Here is a 20409-nt window from a genome sequence, read left to right as displayed (position 1 = left end):
GGTCAATTTTAGCATGACCAATCCACCTACCTCACGCATCTTTGGGCTGTTAGAAGAAACCGGAGCACCTGGAGGAAACCAACGCAGACACGGAGAGAATGTGCGAACTCCGAGTCTGGAATTGAACCTGGGTCCTTGGCAATGTGGGGCAGCAGTGCTAACTACTATACTACCGAGCCACATGAAGGAAGATCTAGAAAGCCAAATAATAAATGATAGCCTCTTATTTCACTGAAGCAAGTCCAAAGCTTGGGCTGGTAACCCTGAATATGCCAAGAGAGAAAGGGAGACGTCCGGGATATTATATCTAGCTTTATGCATGATACTTCAGAAAGCAAGCAGAAGATTTTGTCCTTAGTTGTGAGGAGAGACTAGAAAAAGTGGGACTGTTTTCACTGGAACAAATAAGATTAAGAGGAAGTTGGGCACAGGGTGATGATGGCTGTAGGTGAGGTAAACTAGTTATAGGTTTGATGAATAGGTAGCTAAAGGGCATAAATCATTTACAAACAACAAATCACGTAGGGAATTATTTGTCATGTGCTATGAGAACAAGCCTTGTCAGAAACAGTTTAAGCGTAAGTTATGATAGCTTTTAAAGGGTAGTGCAAATGCATTTAAAAAAAGAAATAAAATGATGAGGGGGTAAGGTAGGACAATGTGATCCTGTGGTATCTGAGAGAGCTGGCACAAGTGTGGTAGGCTGACTGACCTTCCTCAATGTTGTAAAATATTTTGAATACAATTTCAATTAAACATTCTGCAAAAACGCCACATAAATTTGGAACAAATTGACGCTAAATTATGTATCTTTGGTAGCTTATTAGAATGCTTGATAAGGAAATGAAAAATAAAATTACTCTAGCGCTGCTCTGAGATTGCAGTTAAGGCTTGTTTGGACCAGGCTGGAGGAAGGTTTATATAACATCTGCACCGCATTATACCTGAGCTAGATGGTCTTCGTGCTTTTCCTGAATGTGAAAAATTAGAGAAATATTTGTTTCACTCTTTAGCATCAACATCATCACTTTAATGGCCAGAAAAATTCTCTTACTTCACGAAGGAAGGCTGACTTACGTGAACAGAAAAAATGTACTTTTCTTTTAGCCATTAGTGAAAAGGGCCCAGAATCTGCACACTCTGTCACACATAACGCTGGTGGGTGTGGAGCAGATAGCCCTGCAAATGGGCCTTGAGCTTGCTAGGCTCAATCCTGGGCAACACAAGGACTTGTAAGGGACCTTGATTGAGAAAAACCTCTTGAACTTATAGTTCCCTGCCATGAAGCAACAGCATTAGCCCTGATCTCAGTGGGTACTGAAGGCTGGTTAACTCAGAGGGCTGATGTAACTCTAGCCAGTGCAAGTGAGACCTATTGGTCAGGTGAGAAAATTAGTTTCTCTGTGAGTGGTGAGAAGCAAGTGCAAGAGTTTACAGCCTTTGGGTGAAAGGACACCCAAGATGCAACCCCAGTAGGTGGTATCTGTAAGATCCATAAAAATGAAGTGCACTCCCACTGATCCCACATATTTTGGCATCTGGTGGAATTCATTCCCTTATGCAAATTTGAGGCCAAGATATTTAAAGGTGTGCTGGAATATATATGGACATTTGGTAATAGTATAAGGAAGATCTAGGGACTCTGACTTCATTCAATGTCTACTAACATAGAATCCCTACAGAGCAGAAGGAAGACATTTGGCCCATCAAGCCTGCACCGACAACAATCCCACGCTATCCCAGTAACCCCATATATTTACTCTGCTAATCCCCCCAAAACATGGCCAATCAACCTAACCTGCACATCTTTGGACAGTGGGAAAAAAACGGAGCAACTGGAGGAAACCCATACAGACACGGGGAGAACGTGCAAACTCCACACAGACAAGCTGGGAATGAACCCATGTCCCTAGTGCTGTGAGGCAGCAGTGCTAACCACTGTGTCACTGTGCACAGATTTATCAGAAGCCACCCCTTACATTGCTACCACAGAGAAAGGAAGCTATCCAGCATTGACCCTGAATGAACCAATGACACAGTAAGAATGCTACTTGGAACTTTAATTTTTGAACTTAAACCAACTTTAATATTCACCAGAGAATATTGAGACACTTAGATTTCAACAAATACAAAACAATTACAGATACAAAATGTTGGAAAATGAATTACTCTTTCGTATATGATGGTGCTGCTGGAAACATGATTATGTCAAGCTTGTACAGTAAGGGGATTTCAATATATAGACACCAAACGTTGAAGGTAAGGGGATGTTAACTTGACTCAGTCCTTGATTCAGAAACAAACCCAACAACTTTTACTACCACCTACAGTGTTATTGAATCTGAAGTATAAAAAAGAGTAGCTTTTGCTATTGTATTTTTGAAATACCACAAGGAACTACAAAAGGCCGTGAATGTAGACCAATCCATCACGCAAACCAGCCTCCCATCCATTGACTCTTTTTACACTTCCCATTGCATTGACAAAGCAGCCAGCATAATTAAGGACCCCATGCACCCCAAACATTCTCTCTTCCACCTTCTTCTTTGGGAAAAAGATACAAAAGTCTGAGGTCATGTACCAGCCGACTCAAGAACAGCTTCTTCCCTGCTGCTGTCAGACTTTTGACTAGACTTGCCTTGCATTAAGTTGATCTTTCTCTATGCCCTAGGTATGACTGTAACACTACATTCTGCACTCTCTCACTTCCTTCTCCATGAATGGCATGTTTTGTCTGTATAGCGCACAAGAACCAATACTTTTCAATGTATGTTAATACACGTGACAATAATAAATCCAATCAAATCAAATTAAAATGCTATTTCCTCATGAGTGTCATTTTTTGTAATGCTTGTCCTTGACGATATGTCGAGTTTAAGGAAGCGGAGTCTCTGATAACATATACTAAGAATAATAATATGATCCACTCACCTCCTTTAGACTATTATTATTAAAAAAACTGTAATTAACATACCTCTCTATGTTGTATTGAAGTTGATGTAAGACCTTAGTGTGTTTGATGCCCGAAATGTCTGGAATTTTCATATTGAACAATCTATTTTGCAAAACAGACATTACGATCTGGCAACCTGGAAAACAATTGGACTGATTTTTTTCAAGTAATTTGAAATGGCAAAATAGCCCTTAATCTTAATGGGGCTTTGTGATTGTCAAATGTCTTCAGCAATTTTCATTCGCCCTCCCACATAAAACCACACAGAGAGCTATTTCCACAATTGGCATAACTGGCGTGATTCTATTATCTCGCTTTGGCCTTTGCTGTCAAACTCTGTGATTCAATAATCCTTGCATTGGCAGTATCATGGTGCACTTGAAAATATATTGGATTTTGCTGTCAGTGGTTAAGGAGCTTCGATTGCCATCTGCTGTGTTTGTTTTCAGCATAAGCTCGCTCTCCTTGAGTATCTGATGCCCTGCATCAATTTTTGGGAATCTTTGGCATTTGTTAACAGGGCTAAAGAAACAGGGCTCTTCAGCCGATCGGAATAAAACTAAGAAAATGGATAGGTGTGGGTCAGGTGTAGGGACTGTGGCAGCTGGTGGGCTGCCAACCTCTGTACAGATTTTCCTCGTTAATAAATACCCTGTGTGTACCTGATGAAGTCTGTAGTGTGCACACCTTACACTGGTGACACGGATGGGATGGATTTTGAGGACACTGACTGTGTCCTGACAGGTGTAGGTAGTCAAATGTTGAGATATTGCCAGACCCTGAGGGACAGCTGCAGAACAGACCTGAATTGGCCAGTAGAGTCACAAGTTATAGAATACATAAAGAAAAAGGAAAAGTAACCGTTAGAAGCAAGCACCGGAATTCTAGCGCCCTGCCTGCCACAGAATCGGAGCAGGCGAGGGGCAGACAACAAAAATGTCTGTTGACCTCAGGCAGGAATTTCTGATCTTGCTCCATCGAGGCTGTGAAATCCCTAAGAGCTGTGATCTTGTCTTTAAAGAAAAATGGAATTTAAGTTTTTTTAAAAAGGACAAAAAGTTATTGCAAGTTTTTTTCTTAAATAAAAAGAGCAGCATTTAGAATAATTTTTTAAAAAATTATCCCAAGGAGTTGTAGCTTGGTCTACAGAGTATGGGAAAGTGAAGAGGCTGAGGTTGCTGAGTTCCTGATACAAGCAATGCCTGGGTGGGGTGGAGGGTGGGCTCTGGGTAGCGGTCCCTGCACTGAGAAACTATAGGTAACAAATTCCAAAGTTTTAAAAAGAAATCCTCAACCTGGAGGGAAGGATCGTTCGTAAACATATAGATCACTTGAGGACGAGAGGCACTCCAGCAGTCAGTGTTGCCATCAAGAAATATCTTTGAATCTGTGAGCACCGAAGTACCTGATTGACATGTTACAGACATACAAAGAACAAAGAAGAACAAAGAACAACCCAGCACGGGAAACAGGCCCTTCGGCCCAACAAGCCCACGCCGCCGCATCACCCTACACCTATTCTACCCTGCGTATCTATAAATAGAACCCCTGACTTAGCCAGATTCAGGGGAGAATAGTGTCAATTTGGTAAAACCAATCAGCCTAAGAGCACATCTTTGGGGTGTGGGAGGAAACCGGAGCGCCCGGAGGAAACCCACGCATCCACAGGGAGAATGCACAAACTCCCACAGACACAGGCCCAAATCCATGTATCTGCACAGCTAGCAGTGCTAGTCACCGAGCTGTTGCGGCGCCCGTCTACCGGTCCAGGATCAAGCACACACACCGACACGAAGTACTAGGCCACTCCCGGAACCTCCAAGAGTAGCCCACGCACGACCCACCGTGTGCATGCCCCTCGTTTGACAACGAGGTGGACCTCCACCTGCGGAATAAAAGACAAAAACGTTAATCACAAGCCTGCCTTTCCGGTGTCTCCCGAGGTTCTAACCCTTATTTAATAACCCCTACCATAACCCTCCATCCTCGTTTCACTCATGTGCCTATCTAACTGAACCTTAAACGAGTCCAACGTTCCCGCCTCCACCACCCTACTCGGTAGCGCGTTCCATACCCCCACAACTCTCTGCGTAAAGAACCTTCCTCTCATATCCAAATTATACCTCTCACCCCTCACCCTTAAATCATGTCCTCTTGTATTTGTAACCAATCTAGGGAGCAGTCTCTCACTATTGACTCTGTCTATTCCCTTCAGTATCTTATATACCTCTATCATGTCCCCCTTCAATCTCCGTCTTTCCAAGGAGAACAGTCCCAGTTTCTCCAACCTTTTCTCGTAACCCAGCCCCTCCATGCCAGGCAACATCCTGGTAAACCTCCTCTGCACCCTTTCCGGAGACTCCACGTCCTTCCGGTAGTAAGGTGACCAGAACTGGACGCAGTACTCCAAATGCGGTCTAACCAACGTTCTATACAACTGAAGCATTAGACGACAGCTTTTAAACTCTATACCCCTTCCTATAAAGGCTAGCATTCCATAAGCCTTCCTGACAACATTCTCCACTTGTGTCGCAACCTTCATGGATTTGTGAACCTGCACTCCCAGGTCCCTCTGTGTTTCTATACTCCTAATTTGTCTACCTTTAATCACATAGCTCCTCTCTACATTATTCCTTCCAAAATGCATCACCTCGCATTTGTCAGGATTAAATTCCATCTGCCACCTATCTGCCCAATGCACCAGCCTATCTATATCCTGTTGTATCACCTCACAATCCACTTCAATACCCACCAACCCTGCCATCTTGGTGTCATCAGCAAACTTGCTGATCACACCACTTACGCTCTCTTCCAAGTCATTTATGTAGACTACAAAGAGGAGAGGTCCCAGTACTGAGCCCTGCGGCACACCACTGGTCACTGGCCTCCAGCCGGACAAAGTCCCCTCCACAACTACCCTCTGTCTCCTATTACCCAGCCAGTTCTCAACCCACCTAGCTACCTGACCTCGTATCCCATGCGCCTTAACCTTTTCTACCAGCCTACCATGAGGGACTTTGTCAAACGCCTCACTGAAATCCATATAGATGACATCAATGGCTCTCCCATCGTCAACCGTTTTTGTCACCTCCTCAAAGAATTCCACCAGATTCGTAAGGCAAGACCTCCCTCTAACAAAGCCATGTTGCGTATCCCCAATCAGACCGCAACGCTCCAAATGCTCATACATCCTACCCCTAAGTACTTTTTCCATTAATTTCCCTACCACCGATGTCAAACTCACCAGCCTATAATTTCCAGGGTTATCCCTACTACCTTTTTTGAACAGCGGTACCACATTTGCTACCCTCCAGTCTTCTGGGACCTCACCTGTGTCCAAAGAAGAGACAAAGATTTGCGCCAGAGGCCCAGCAATTTCATCTTTCACCTCCCTAAGCAGCCTGGGATAAATACCATCAGGCCCCGGAGCTTTATCCGTCCTTACGCTACCTAAAAGCCCTAGCACTTCCTCCCTCGTAATAGATATTTCCTGCAGCTGATCCTCAGCTCCCTCTAACAGACCGCACGATTCCGAACCCCTCTCCTTTGTGAATACCGACGCAAAGTATTCATTCAGGAGCTCCCCCATTCCCTCCGACTCAATACATATCTCCCCACTTTTGTCCCTAAGAGGACCAATTTTCCCTCTAACTACTCTCTTGCTCCTAATATAAGAATAAAATGCCTTCGGATTTTCCTTAATCCTACCAGCCAAAGCCATTTCATGCCCTCTCTTCGCCCTTCTAATTCCCCTTTTTAGCTCCCTCCTACTCTCTCTATATTCCTCCAGCGCACTCTCCGTACCCAGTCGCTTCGACCTAACATACGCCTCTCTCTTCTTCCTGACCAAGTCTTCAATACCCCCTGTAATCCACGGCTCTCTAATCCTACCTTTCCCATCCTTCCGCTTAACCGGAACATACCTCCCCTGCAACCATTTCATTTTGCCCTTAAAAGCCTCCCACTTGCCAACCGTGGACTTGCCAGCTAACAGTCCCTCCCAATCAGTGTCCTGCAGCTCCCTCCTAATCCTGCCATAGCTCGCCTTTCCCCAGTTCAGCACACTCCCGTTCGGCCGGCACTCGTCCCTTTCCATTTTTATCCTAAAGTAGACAGACTTGTGGTCACTATTAGCCACATGTTCGCCTACCTCTACCTCAACCACCTGCCCCGGCTCATTACCCAACACTAAATCCGGTATAGCCCCTCCCCTAGTCGGACTAGTTACATACTGCTCTAGTGACCCTTCCAAAACACATTTCACAAACTCCTCTCCCTCCGTACCCCCAGCTCTAGGCCCCCTCCAATTCACTCCAGGAAGATTGTCACCCACTACAACCACCCTATTCTTCCTGCACCTATCCAAAATGCCCCTGCAAATGCCTTCCTCCACTGACCTCGGGCTGTTGGGTGGCCTATAGTACACCCCTAGCAACGTAATCTCTCCCTTTTTATTCCTCAACTCCACCCACAGTGACTCAATCCCTATCTCTTCTATATTGTCCTCCCTCTGCACTACTGTGATGTTTTCCTTGACTAACAGTGCCACCCCTCCACCTCTCTTCAACCCTCCTCTGTCACACCTAAAACACTTGTACCCAGGAACATTCAGCTGCCAGTCCTGCCCTTTCCTTAACCATGTCTCTGTTACAGCCACCACATCTAACTGCCTCACAAACATCAAGGCCCTAAGCTCATCCGTTTTCCCTGCCACACTCCTAGCATTGAAACAGACACAGTTCAACCCACAAGTGTCCCTCGGAACCTCCTTCTCCCTGATACTTTTCCTTTCACCCGACTCTCTCCCAGCCACCTCCCCACTCCCCCCTCCATATTAGTTTAAATCCTTCATAAACACCCCAGCTAACCTCCCCGCTAAGACATTAGTTCCCCTCCCGTTCAAATTCTCCCCACCCCTCCTGTACAATTGCCCTTCTCTCCTAAACACCTCCCAGTGATCCACAAAAGTAAAGCCCTCTACCCTACACCAATCCCTCAACCATGCATTCAGCTGCATGATCTCGTCATTCTTTGCCCTGCTGGTATTGGGCAACAACCCAGAGAGTGCCACCCTGGAGGTCCTACTCTTTAGTTTGGCCCCCAACTCCCTAAATTGCCTACGGACCTCTACCCTACTCCTCCTTCCTATGTCGCCCTCCCCTACATGTACTATGACCTCAGCCTGTGCCCCCTCCCCATTCAAAATTCCCTCTACCCTGTCCGTTACATCCTTTACCCCTGCTCCAGGGAGGCAGACCACCATCCTGGAGTCACGCCTCTGTCCATAGAACCTCCTAACGATACCTCTGATCCTCCCGTCCCCTACCACTATCACCTTGCCAGCCCCCTTCTGTCCCTCTAAGTCAGTCTCCCCCTCCTGCCTATCTTTCTGTACCCCTGTCGACGAACCATGGGGGGCCTCTGGGGAGGCCGGGGGACCCTGACTACTCTTCTTCTTCCTCTTTCCCCTCCTCACAGTCGTCCATCCTCCCTTCTCTTCAGCCCTTGAGACCTCCTCCTGCTCATGGTTCCCAGCCATTATCTCCTCGTTCTCCCTGACTAGAAACGCATCTTCCAGATGCCCCTCGAGTTGCCTGACCCGGGCCCTCAAGCGCTGCAGTTCTAAACATTTACTGCAGATGTGGACCTTGGGGACACGTGACACCACCAGGAACTCCCACATGTGGCACCTGACACAACTTACATTCCTCCCTATATTCCCTGCCAAGTCCCAACCTCTTGTAAGTGCCCAAAGGTAGAATGTGCAACGCCCCTTCTCTAAGCCTACTCTCGCCTAAGCCCAGCGAGCCAAAGCCCTTCTCACTCAGTTCCCACTCACTCCGCTGCCCGCTCCCGATGCTGCCCACTGTACGCTGCTACCCCTTTTTTATACCCCCCGGTCCCCCTTAACGACTATCCCCTGGCCTAACTTCCGGTACGGAAGTAAACTACACTCTAACAAGCCCCGAGAACCGGAAGTACAGGAAAAAAGCGGTTTTTACTTTAAATCAGTCACTCACCACAGCCACAGCCACCGCCACCAGGTTCAATCCTCCAGAGAACAATGAGGTGGGTCCCCGGGTGAGTATCCGATTTATACCCCCCGTTCCCCCTTAACGACTATCTCCTGGCCTAACTTCCGGTACGGAAGTAAACTACACTCTAACAAGCCCCGAGAACTGGAAGTACAGGAAAAAAGCGGTGTCTCCCTGATGTCTCCCTGGAAGCAAGTAGCAATGAATGGTCTGTGGCAGATGAGGTACCTGCTAGTGCATTTCCTGTTAACATTGATGTTTTGGAAACATCTCAGACTACAGAATTACACCTTTCTACACAAAACAAAAAAAACCCCCAGAATTGTCTAACTAGTTTAGTTAGATATGGGATTTAGTAATCTAGTTTTTAAGATTGTGTAAAAAACTTAAGGGACTAGGGATGTGATAACTTTGGTGATCGTTCCTTTAAGAGTAACACAGTAGAAAAGGGTCACCTGGCTTGGGGGACCAACTGGAACTGAGAGAGAGTAAACACCCCAGGAGGTGGAGCTCTCTCTTGGGCAGAAGTCAGACTGAAGACATGTAGAGGACTTAAAGGGATTGGGGCAGCCTAGTGCTGCCGGCCTCTCTACAGTTTTTCTTCGTTAAAAAATCCATTGTGTTCCTGACAAAGTCAGTAGTAGAGTGTTGCCGTTTATTGCCAGAGGAATGGGATTTAAAAGTAGGGAAGTTTTACTGCAGCTGTACAGTGCCTTGGTGAGACCACATCTGAAGTACTTGCAGTTATGGTCTTCTTATTTTAAAACAAAATGATGTAATTGCTTTAGAAGGAGTTCAGAGGAGGCTCACTGGACACATTGTTGGGATGAATGGGTTGTCTTATGAAGATACATTTGAACAGGTTGGGCCTGCACCTCTTTGAACTTTGCAGAATGAGGCGTGGTCTTACTAAAACACATAAGATCCTGAGGGGATTTGATAGGTTAATACCCAGAGAATGTTTCCTGTTGTGGAGGAGATTAAAACTAGGGAACATATTTTCAAAACAAAAGGCCTCCCTTTTAAGATAGAGATGAGGATAAATCTATTCTCCCAACAATTTATTGGTATGTGAAATTTCTTCCCCAGAAAATAGTAGAGGCTGGATTTTTGTTAGGCAGTGGAGTCAAGGAGTGTTAGGGACAGACAGGAGAGTGGAGCTAAGATCATAACCAGATCCGCCATGATCTTATTGAATGGTGCACTAGGCTCAAAGGGCCAAATGGCCTACTTCAGCTCCTATGTTCCTAAGATTTTTTTTTGTGGCTCTCAAAATTAAAATTAAAGAATGAAATTGTAGCCACAAGTTGCTATTTATACACATTCATCTAACTAAAACACCCATTCAGATATTAGAGCCAGGAACAGGTTTGATTTCTGACAAATCTAATCTGATATCCTTATCTATTATCCCAATGCCATAATTACCTGAACTCAGAGGAAGAATAAGAAGGACAAAATTGAGACAAGGGCTGCCTCAAGTTTCCTATTTCTGAATACAAACCCAATCACTGGGGAAAGAAAATGGAAACTAATCAACATTGATCTGCCTTTATTTAATGCAGAATCCTCCTCAGATATTTTAAAAGCAATGAATTACTTCTGAGTTGCAGTTCAAATTGTTCTCTGATAAACGAAACAGCTAATTTGCAATTATGAATCTCCCACTAAATGAAAATGAGGGAATTACAAGATTAACTTTTTTTTGCATACATCATCGCTAAACTCTTTCAATGTGCTGGCCCATTTTTTGTCAATCTAATCTCTCCCCACCCTATCCTTAGATCCTTGTTGTCAAAACAGAAGTTATCACTGTTGGGCCAATTATGGGATTTACTACAATGGGACTATTCAGGAGGGCTGGAGTGACTCCAAAAGAGCTCTGATAGTCTGATGAATGATCTTTCTTTGAGGTTAAGGCTGTGGCAGGGGCCAAGCAGGAACATCTCCTGAGTTTACAAGGTAATAGAAATAAGAATAAATTAATAAAATCTGATTACAGTGCTGTAATGGCCCAGCCATCATGCTATATGTCAGACTTCAAGGACCACCTGATTTTGTCCTGTCCACCAATTTCCAAAGCTCATGTGTAATTAATGATACAATGAATAAATGACTTTGATGATAAAATTGAGGCTTCATTCAATTCGCTTTACAAGCTTAAAAAGGTCATCAAAATATACAGTATAAGACTTTGTAACCAATAATACAAAGAAATTCATTATGTTGGCCACAGTAAATAGTTTAAATTTTCACTGAGTGAGTTTGGGATTACTATTTTACATGCTGATTTATAATTTGAAGTAGGCAATAAACAGAAATAGTAGTTTACTCTTAAATATAAGGTCAGTCATAATTTTGTTTTCTCACTGGTTGGAGAGATCAGGACCATACAATAGACAAGTTATTGTTATCATTTTTTAGTGCTAAAGGGATAGGCCATCCTGGCAAATGTCATTTCCTTTTGTAAGTTGCATTAAATTAAATTTTAGTTCATAGGTGGCATGACATTGCCTATGCAAGCTGACTTTTTGTAATGAGAGTGAGTAAGAATTGTTGGAGAACCATGATTTACAGAAAGTTCGGTTTAACTATAGGAGGAAGATTTCTTAACCACTGCATTGGAAAATCTAATTAAACATTAAAAAGCATTTCAGGCAGAATGGAGGTAAGAGTTACCTGGTTTCATATTGATTTCCAATTGGCATATTGTTATTCCACTAATGAATATAAGGCATGCGTACGATTTTAGAGCAACGGTTCATCAAACTTCATACAAAGTTGATGTGAAAAGTGTTATAAAAATATGTGATATCCTAGGTACTTCCAATGAGCTACATATATGTACAGACATTCCAATTTAAGGTATAAGCATATAAATTTGCGCTCACATACCATAATTAATTCCTCTGGTAGTAATTTTTCCTTCAAATCCTGGATTAATTGTCCAGACACTGACTATGTGGAGAATGGAAATGCAGAATACAAGATCTCTAGCCCACTTCATTGTGTCCTTGAAGTCTTCAATCTATAGGTTAAAATTAAAACAACCACGCATCAGTTCTTTGGTCCTTCTACCTAGTTTCGCACCAAACTTGAATATTTATCCCTCAATCAACATCACTAAAACAGATTATTTGGTGATTAATATATTGCTGTTTGTGGGATCTTGGTATGTGTTATTTAGCTACCATATTCCCTGCTTTGCAACAGTGGCTGCATTTTAAATGTACATAATTGGCCATGAAGTCCTTTGGGCTTCCCTGAGGTTGTGAAAGGCACAGCATAAAAAACAATGTTTCTGAAGTGACTAACAGACTTGTCTGGCTCAAGTTTGAAGAAATTAATTCCAACAGAAAATCTAAATGTTTCCCTTGGATAGTAAGAACGAATTTCCATTAATTGGTGAGATTTATTTTCCCTCACCATCAAAATTGAGTTTACAGTTTATGTGGTTAAGTTTCCATGAACTCTTGTTTCCCAATATATAATGATGAGTTTCTGATACATGTGCTGATTCTAACGATTAGTTAAGCTTTACTTTTTCACAAAACTGGGCAATGTGCTTTTTAACGTTGAACATGTAAAGCGAATGTAAATTGTTTGGGAGCTAAATGGGTTAGTGTCCACATTTGGGTGTGATTATTCTGCAGGAAAATTTCATGCTGCCTTCTCACTTGCTTGGGTTAGGTGAGTGGCCCAGCATTGAATGCTCTGTTAAGTGGTTGCTCTCATTGTAGACATCCCAAGATTGTGTGCGGCAATCTTGCCTGCCCTACTTAATAACAGGATGAGGCATATTCTGGCTGCAGCAGGGTCTAAAGCTGCTCTGGAAATAATGGAAGACTTTTAGGAACAAACAAAAATGATGCAGTAGAGTGTGCCTCTAGTGCTTTGGATGTCACACTGCAATCACTGGTGCAGCAGCTGGACTAAAAGTAAGAGGCTCTTTTCACTCAGGGGCCAAGGAGGTCCTCCAGTTAACTGCTCGGAAGGTTGTGGGAGCTGATGTCTGTAGAAATCAATGTTTATTGTTTGGAACTCAGTACATGGAAGCAGTGATATAAAAATTTCAATGACCTCACGTGGATTGTCCAAGTCTTTGAAAGAATCCTTACAGAACGCCTTGCATAAAAATTAAGCACTGCCAACACCTTGATGGCCACTGGCAGCACTGTCTTCATCATCTTTTGAGGCTGCAGGTCAGGTTCCAAGATTGTAAGAAAGGGTTTTTAGCCCTTCAAACCTTTCTGCTATTCACTGTGGGATTGGTTGGTTTTCTGTACTACCTGCATGTCCCTTAGTACCCAAATAACATTAACAATTCCCTCTTTTGAACAATTTGCCTTTTCCCTGTAATTCAATGTCCTCTGGTCATATCGATGACGAACTAGTCTGAGTAAAGTGTCCTCTACATTGTTGTAGCTTTACACCTTTGATTCAACATCAGAAGAGCATTCCCTGTAGCAAGTGTTGTATTTCTGTTTTGTACATCAGACATGCTGGTTAAGAATGCCAGTGTGGGCTCTGCTATGGTAAGAATGGTTTGAAACTGACATCCTCATCTACATCTGGCAAGGAATAACATCATCTTATCCAGGCAGAAATTTAACATTTAAAAGAGTATGTTGGATACAAACTGTGTTCAATCAGTTCCCTCTACATTATCATTTGAATCATGCGATAGTCTTTGAACTCAACTTCACATTTTCTTTCTAGTTGTTTCTCTGATTTTAATCAGCTGAAGTATTATAGATTTAGCCTGTGCCATTCTATTTCTTTTTTACCCATTTGTACCCTGACTATGAAATAAAGATTGGCAATAACTTTTTTTAAAAAAAATCAGTTGCTGCCAAATCTCTTTTGTGGCCAATTCTAATTCAGGAAGTATGTAAGTCTTGATATTGAAGTCAAGGCAATATATGTGTCAAGAGCTTTTGGCTGGTGGCTGAAAGTCCACTTTGCTCACTGGTACGATTTTGTGGAGTTGGGTCATTTGAATAATAAGTATAAGCTCCCACCATACCCTTGCCTCTTTGAATTGAAATGTGCATGGACTGTCTGCCAGCTCAAATTTAGAGGGATATGCCCACTTGTAGGTAAATTGATGGGCATGAGTGCATTTATAATGATTTGAAATATATTCAAAAGACGTCATTATTTGCAACATTGTAAATCAGTGGCGCAGATAAGTAACATTAGACAAACAAACTGTAACAGGAAAGCTGAAAACTGGATATCTCTTGAAAATGGGCATAGCAATCATGATATTTGGTATAATTCAGGAACCATGCCAAATTTGTGGCATCTGCTGATTATTATGATTGCTGCATGTAGTCAACATTAGCTGTTCACACCAGCAGGGGGCCTGAATATTGTTACTTGCTAGTACTACATAAAGCAAGCTTACATTACTTTAAGCTAACCTGCACCTCCTAAAAGAAGAGCTGCAATGTTGCTGTTTGTACTGCTGCCATCATTGAGAAAAATGCTGTACAAAAGCCCTCAATAAAGAGAGTGTGGACCAGAATTTTCTCATGATGCACTGGAAGTCTCGGTGGAGCATGTGGAAAGGATGAGAGATGTCTTGCATTAGCAAGGAAGCAGGAGATCCTTCAGCTATGTTATGAGAAAGCCGTGGGGACAGAAAGGCAGGAAGGTCAGTGCCTGGGGTTTAGCTGTAAGGCACTGGTGCTGCAGGTTGTTTAATGGCCTCACGTGAATGGTAAAAGCCAAAGTAATTGTCATATTCAACCAAATGCACTACTGGGCAGCATGGTGACAGCTAGCACTGCTGCGTCAAGTTGTTGGGTGACTGTGTGGAGTTTGTGCCTTTACACCATGTCTGCATGGGTTTCCTCCCATTCTCCAAGGATGTTAGGTGGATTGGTCATGTTAAATTTCCTCTTAGTGTCTGAAGATGTGTAGGTTAGGTGTACGGTAAAAAGTCTCACAACATCGGGTTAAAGTCCAACAGGTTTATTTGGTAGCGTAAGCTTTTGGAGTATCGCTACTTCTTCAGGTTAGGTGTAGCCATGCATAGGAATACAGGGATGGGGTGAACCAGGGTAAGATGCTTTTCAGGAGAGTAGGTGCAGACTTAATGGGCCGAATGGCTGCCTTCTGTACTCTAGGGATTCTATGGATTCTATGCTAATCTCAGACATTGCTCAATTCACCTCAGCCCCATCACTCACCTACCAACAATTCTTATCAATCAGGGCCCATACCCATTCGTATGCTTCAACTCACTCACTCACTGGCAGCTATTCAACTATGACAGATGCGTTACCCAAACATTGGATGACATTCATTGAGAAAAAAATCTTGTATTTATAAAGTGCCTTTCATAACTCCTGGGATGTCAAAGCATTTTTCAGTGAATGAAGTACTTTTTCAAGTTCAGGGTGAGATTTTATCCAGGTGGCAGGTAAGGAGATGGAGGAGTAGGGTTCTGGAGGGCAGTAAAATGGAGGGGAGCTGTGTAGGATGGCTCTTCTACAAAGTTCTGCCACCAGGAAAATACAACAGTGGTAAGGGCAGCATCTCTACTTCCTGCTTAGCCAATTAAAGGCCCAATTTCCATGCCTATCACTACAGAGTGCCAACCCAAAACAAAGCAATGTACCTTTCCTGTCAGGAAGTGAGGATTGGCCTCATTGTCCTATTCAATACTTAATTGCTGATTATGAAACTCTGGATTCTTGGCAACTCCGCAATCCGGGGATTGTTCAGTGTGTCTTTTCCACAGGGAAGGTGATGAACGCAGTGCTCCTTGCAAGCATTGTCTGCCACTTACTTAATACATCCATGGAGAGTATTTTCAGCATTTGTGTTGGTTTGGAAGGATTATGAGATTTAAAAAAATAATGCTCATAGGTGATCTGAAGGTCAGCCTTCAGGAGATAGCATATTATGTAGCATTTGTGAAGAGTATATGCTTCTCTCCTCTGACATGCCTAAGAATGTTTATATATGACAGTAAATGAGAACTCATAGTATTCCTAGAATCTCTACAGTGCAGAAGGAGGCCTTTTGGCCCATCAAGCCTACACTGACAACAATCCAACACAGGCCCCACCCCTGCAACCCCAATTATTTACCCTGTTAATCCCTCTAACCTACCTATCCCAGGACACTAAGGGGCAATTTAGCATAGCCAGTGCACCTAACCCCCACATCTTTAGACTCTGGGAAGAAACTGGAGCAACCACAGGAAACCCACGCAGAGATGGGGAGAATGTGCAAACTCCACCCAGACAGTGACCCAAGCCAGGAATTGAACCCAGGTCCCTGGAGCTGTGAGGTAGCACTACTAACCATGTGCCACCGTGGCTGGGAATGGATGAGTACATAAAGCATGAAGTGTACTTGTGACTGTCTTTCTATCAAAAGCTACTCTTCCTCAGCCAAGTACAGGACTGACACTGGAAGCCTCCAATTCTTCCATTTTGCTGAAGATGACGAAGTTTGATTAATGAAAGTGAAAGATTTATTGGAATTTGCCTCAATTGCTTTCTGTGATATCAGGGCTTAAAGAAGAATTGTTTCTTTGAAAACTGCATTTATTCCTTTCAGTGGTTTGACTATTTATGTGCAAGACTGCAGTGGATGAAGGCATTAAATTTCTTGATTGGAAATTTAGTTATGTTTATCTGTCAGAAAAATTCCACCTTAAATGTTTTGATGTATACAGAATGGAACTCACACGAACGTGAGATAAATTAATTCTGCCAGAAATTCAATACTTTTACTTAACCTCCATGGAAACTAGTTGAGCCCACAGCTTGACTGCATAGGCCGGATTATACATTGGCTCTAGGCCATCTTACTACCGGTTGACTTTTAAGTTGACTTAAATAGTTTTATCCTGGTGTTAAAAGTGTGAGGTACTACATTTTAAACTTAATGCATCAGCAAACTTTATGGTTCACACTGTATTTTAAATATGAATTATTCTTTAATGTTCACTTAAATATTTTATACTTTCCTGTGAATGACATAAATTGTACATTGATGTATTTTTTGAACAGTGAACGTAATACCGTGCTATTCATGGAAATCTTTCAAGTATTAAGATTTCTGAATAATTTATTATGAGGTCATTGAAGTATTATTTTTATTTGCATTCCAATGTTAGAACTTCATGCAAATGTTCAAAATCAAACATTAAAGACAAAAGCATACCCTGAATACATTCAAAGTTGTGAAAGGGAGCATGGAGAATGGTATCTCAGAGTTATTGATGTCTATAGCAGACAGTTCTTTGAAGGTATATGAACCTGTTGTTTTGTCATCTTCAGCAAGATGCCCTGATTCAATTCTCCAGTCAAACAAGGAGAAGCAAATACAGTGTGAGATATTCTAAACTTAACTACTAATTGGTCAGGTAAAAGCGTGTAATTTTTCACTTCTTAAAATTGAGCTTGTGAGCTTCACTCATTCTGGGAGCACTGGAATGTGGACTATGCCCTAATATCTAGGGACATGATTTGTATCTAGTGTTCTGCATCTTCGAATGTTGGAACTTAGCACATTGAGTTAAATTATGTCAGGAACATCCTACCATCTTACAGGAATAGAGAAGGAATAGTTTTCCTCCCCAGTCCGTATGTGCCAGTTGGCAGTGTGGGATGGAAGTACAAATTGAGGTGCTTAAGTCTAGCTTCATCCAGCTGACTTGGGCAAAGTGACGAGTGATACACTGTGATATTTTCTTCCTCTGTGTTTTACTCAAATCTTCAGTTGTCCTCAATATGTATCGCCCATTGCCTCTCTTCTGTGATTTACTTGTGTTACATTGCTTTCTCCTGACCCCATTCTCACCTTTCCAAAAGGATTTGGTGCAGTAATTTCTCTTCTTTCATCTGCCTGGTCATCGCCAATTTGCTCCAATATTACAGTTTGGCACCATCTAACCTTATGCATAGAGACACTCAGTGCCAATGCCTATAACATTATGATAATTTTCTTATTCAGGCTGATGTCGCTCACGTTTTCCTCTCTACGCCCTCCTTGGAATATGTGACTGTTTGTCATATTGATGGACTGTCAATATCAGCTCATAAATAAGACTAAGAAAGTTTGGCATGTCATTTTGACTCTCACCAACTTTTACAGATGCACCATAGAAAGCATCTTTCTGGTTGTATCACATCTTGGTATGGCTCCTGCTCTGTCCAAGACTGCAAGAAACTACAAAAGGTCATGAATATAGCCCAATCTATCACACAAACCAGCCTCCCATTCTCTGTCTACATTTCCCACTGCATCATCAAAGCAGCCGGCATAATTAAGGACCCCACGCACCCCAGATATTCTGTCTTCCACCTTCTTCCATTGGGAAAAGATACAAAAGTCTGAAGTCATGTCCCAACTGACTCAAGAACAGCTTCTTCCCTGCTACCATCAGACTTTTGAATGGACCCACCTTGCTTTAAATTGATCTTTCTCTACACCTTAGCTATGACTGTAAAACTACACTCTGTACTCTCTCATTTCCTTCTCTATGAACTGTATGCTTTGTATAGTGTGCAAGAAACAATACTTTTCACTATATACTAATACATGTGACAATAATAAACCAAATCATTGACAAAACTAGCTTGTGCCAGAAATCTGCAACCTCTCACTCAATTCCACTGTCCTCCCTGGTTGTGTGTGACAATGTAGGACTTTGATCAGTCCTGAGTTTAACTTCAGACTGGATGTACATATTCACTTTAGTGACAAAGCCACCTTTTGAATGGACCCACCTTGCTTTAAATTGATCTTTCTCTACACCTTAACTATGACTGTAAAACTACATTCTGTACTCTCTCATTTCCTTCTCTATGAACTGTATGCTTTGTCTGTATAGCATGCAAGAAACAATACTTTTCACTGTATACTAATACATGTGACAATAATAAATCAAATCATTGACAAAACAAAGTTCAATACTTGGAACTTTACCTCTGAGAAACTAACAGTCAGGATAATTGAGACATATAAGATGATGAATAGGATGGATAGGATAGAGGTGGAGAGACTCTTCCCGCTCAGAAAGGACAGTAGGACTAGGGGGCACAGCCTCAAGATAAAGGGGGAGCGGTTTAGAACGGAGTTGAGGAGGAACTTCTTCACTCAAAGGGTGGTGAATCTCCGGAATTCTCTGCCCATTGAGGTGGTGGAGGCTGCCTCGCTAAATATTTTTAAGACGCGGGTTGATGGGTTTTTGATAAGCGAGGGGATTAAGGGTTATGGGGAGAGGGCGGGAATGTGGAACTGAGACATAACAGATCAGCCATGATCTTATTGAATGGTGGGGCAGGCTTGAAGGGCTAGATGGCCTACTCCTGCTCCTATTTCTTATGTTCTTATGTTCTTATAATAAATGCTTGATGCAGTGCATGTAATGGAAGGCGTATTCAAAGCTGCATCAAGTTGGACATTGTAAAAACTAATGTTGAGCCAGAGATTGCAAGTTAAGAGACAGTACTTGCCTTGACTTTGTGAAATATTTTCAAAGGATTTGTAAAGGGAATCTCAAAGAATCAGAGTCTTACAGCTGAATGCCTTGTGAGCATGTAAAGCAAAGAACAAGGGATTATACGCAATGGTCAGAGTCAGAGAGATGACCAGATTGTCCGGCCCCGCCGGAGTGAATGGGGTTTCTCTGTCCTCGCTTGTGGCAGCAATGGGGCATGAAAGGCCAGAGTGTTTAGAGTGTGGAGGGTTGGGGTGGTATTAAACAGAGTTGGAAAAAATTGCAGAGATAAGGTGTGCAAGGTAGTGGATAGACTTAAAGAGGTGAACTCAGTGGCTGGAGAGGGGAATGGTGTTTGTCCTTCCCAGTGTTTTGGAAAACTAGATGTAAGAATAACAGCCTAAATGTACAAAAGCAACTGAAGGGTCAAGAATTCTGATGGCGAGGTAGAAATGCAGAATGTCAATGTAAGTGAAGAAGTGGAGCCAAGGATAGGTCCTTGGACATCTCCAAAGGTGACTATATGATTCATGGGGGAAAGGTTTTTGTTTGGAAAGGTAGGAATCGAACAGTTAAACTGAATGATGGAAGTCCAGTATTGGAGGAGGACGGCTAATATGCTTGAATGCAGAGGAGGAGTTAAGGAGGAGAGAAAAGAAGAGCATCACAATTCTAGTCAGAGAAAATGTGACTTGAAACTTTGATTAGGGCTGTTTCAATGTTATGGATTGGGTGGAAATTCTCCCAACTGAAGGGATTTGTATTTTAAATTGTGGGAGAGATGGGGCATGAAATAAAATAAAGGGAAATTGGGCATAGTGGGTACATGATCATGGTTGAAATGTTGGGGGGAAGAATTGTGTATGTGAAGAGAGGAGTGATGATCATGACGGTTTTAAAGGGGCCATTTAGGAGAGGAAACATTGACGATCCAGCTATCTAGGAAGGGGCAC

General features: G+C 42.7%; 1 protein-coding gene across 2 annotated transcripts in view; it reads right to left on the bottom strand.

Annotated features, from left to right (window-relative positions):
• LOC145353984 (bactericidal permeability-increasing protein-like) overlaps positions 1–20409 on the bottom strand; it is a 104857-nt gene that overhangs the window by 51321 nt on the left and 33127 nt on the right. For both annotated transcript variants that reach the window (XM_080205045.1, XM_080205044.1), the window contains exons 2-3: positions 11884–12016; positions 2975–3089 (exon numbers count right to left, since the gene is read on the bottom strand). In XM_080205045.1, coding sequence (XP_080061171.1) covers positions 2975–3089; positions 11884–11995 — 227 coding nt within the window. In that variant the 5' untranslated portion in view covers positions 11996–12016. The remainder of the gene's footprint in view (positions 1–2974; positions 3090–11883; positions 12017–20409) is intronic.

Source organism: Carcharhinus amblyrhynchos, chromosome 16, assembly GCF_965287045.1.
Source record: "Carcharhinus amblyrhynchos chromosome 16, sCarAmb.v2.hapA, whole genome shotgun sequence".
Taxonomy (NCBI): Eukaryota; Metazoa; Chordata; class Chondrichthyes; order Carcharhiniformes; family Carcharhinidae; genus Carcharhinus; species Carcharhinus amblyrhynchos.
This window is presented reverse-complemented; position numbering and strand designations above follow the sequence as displayed.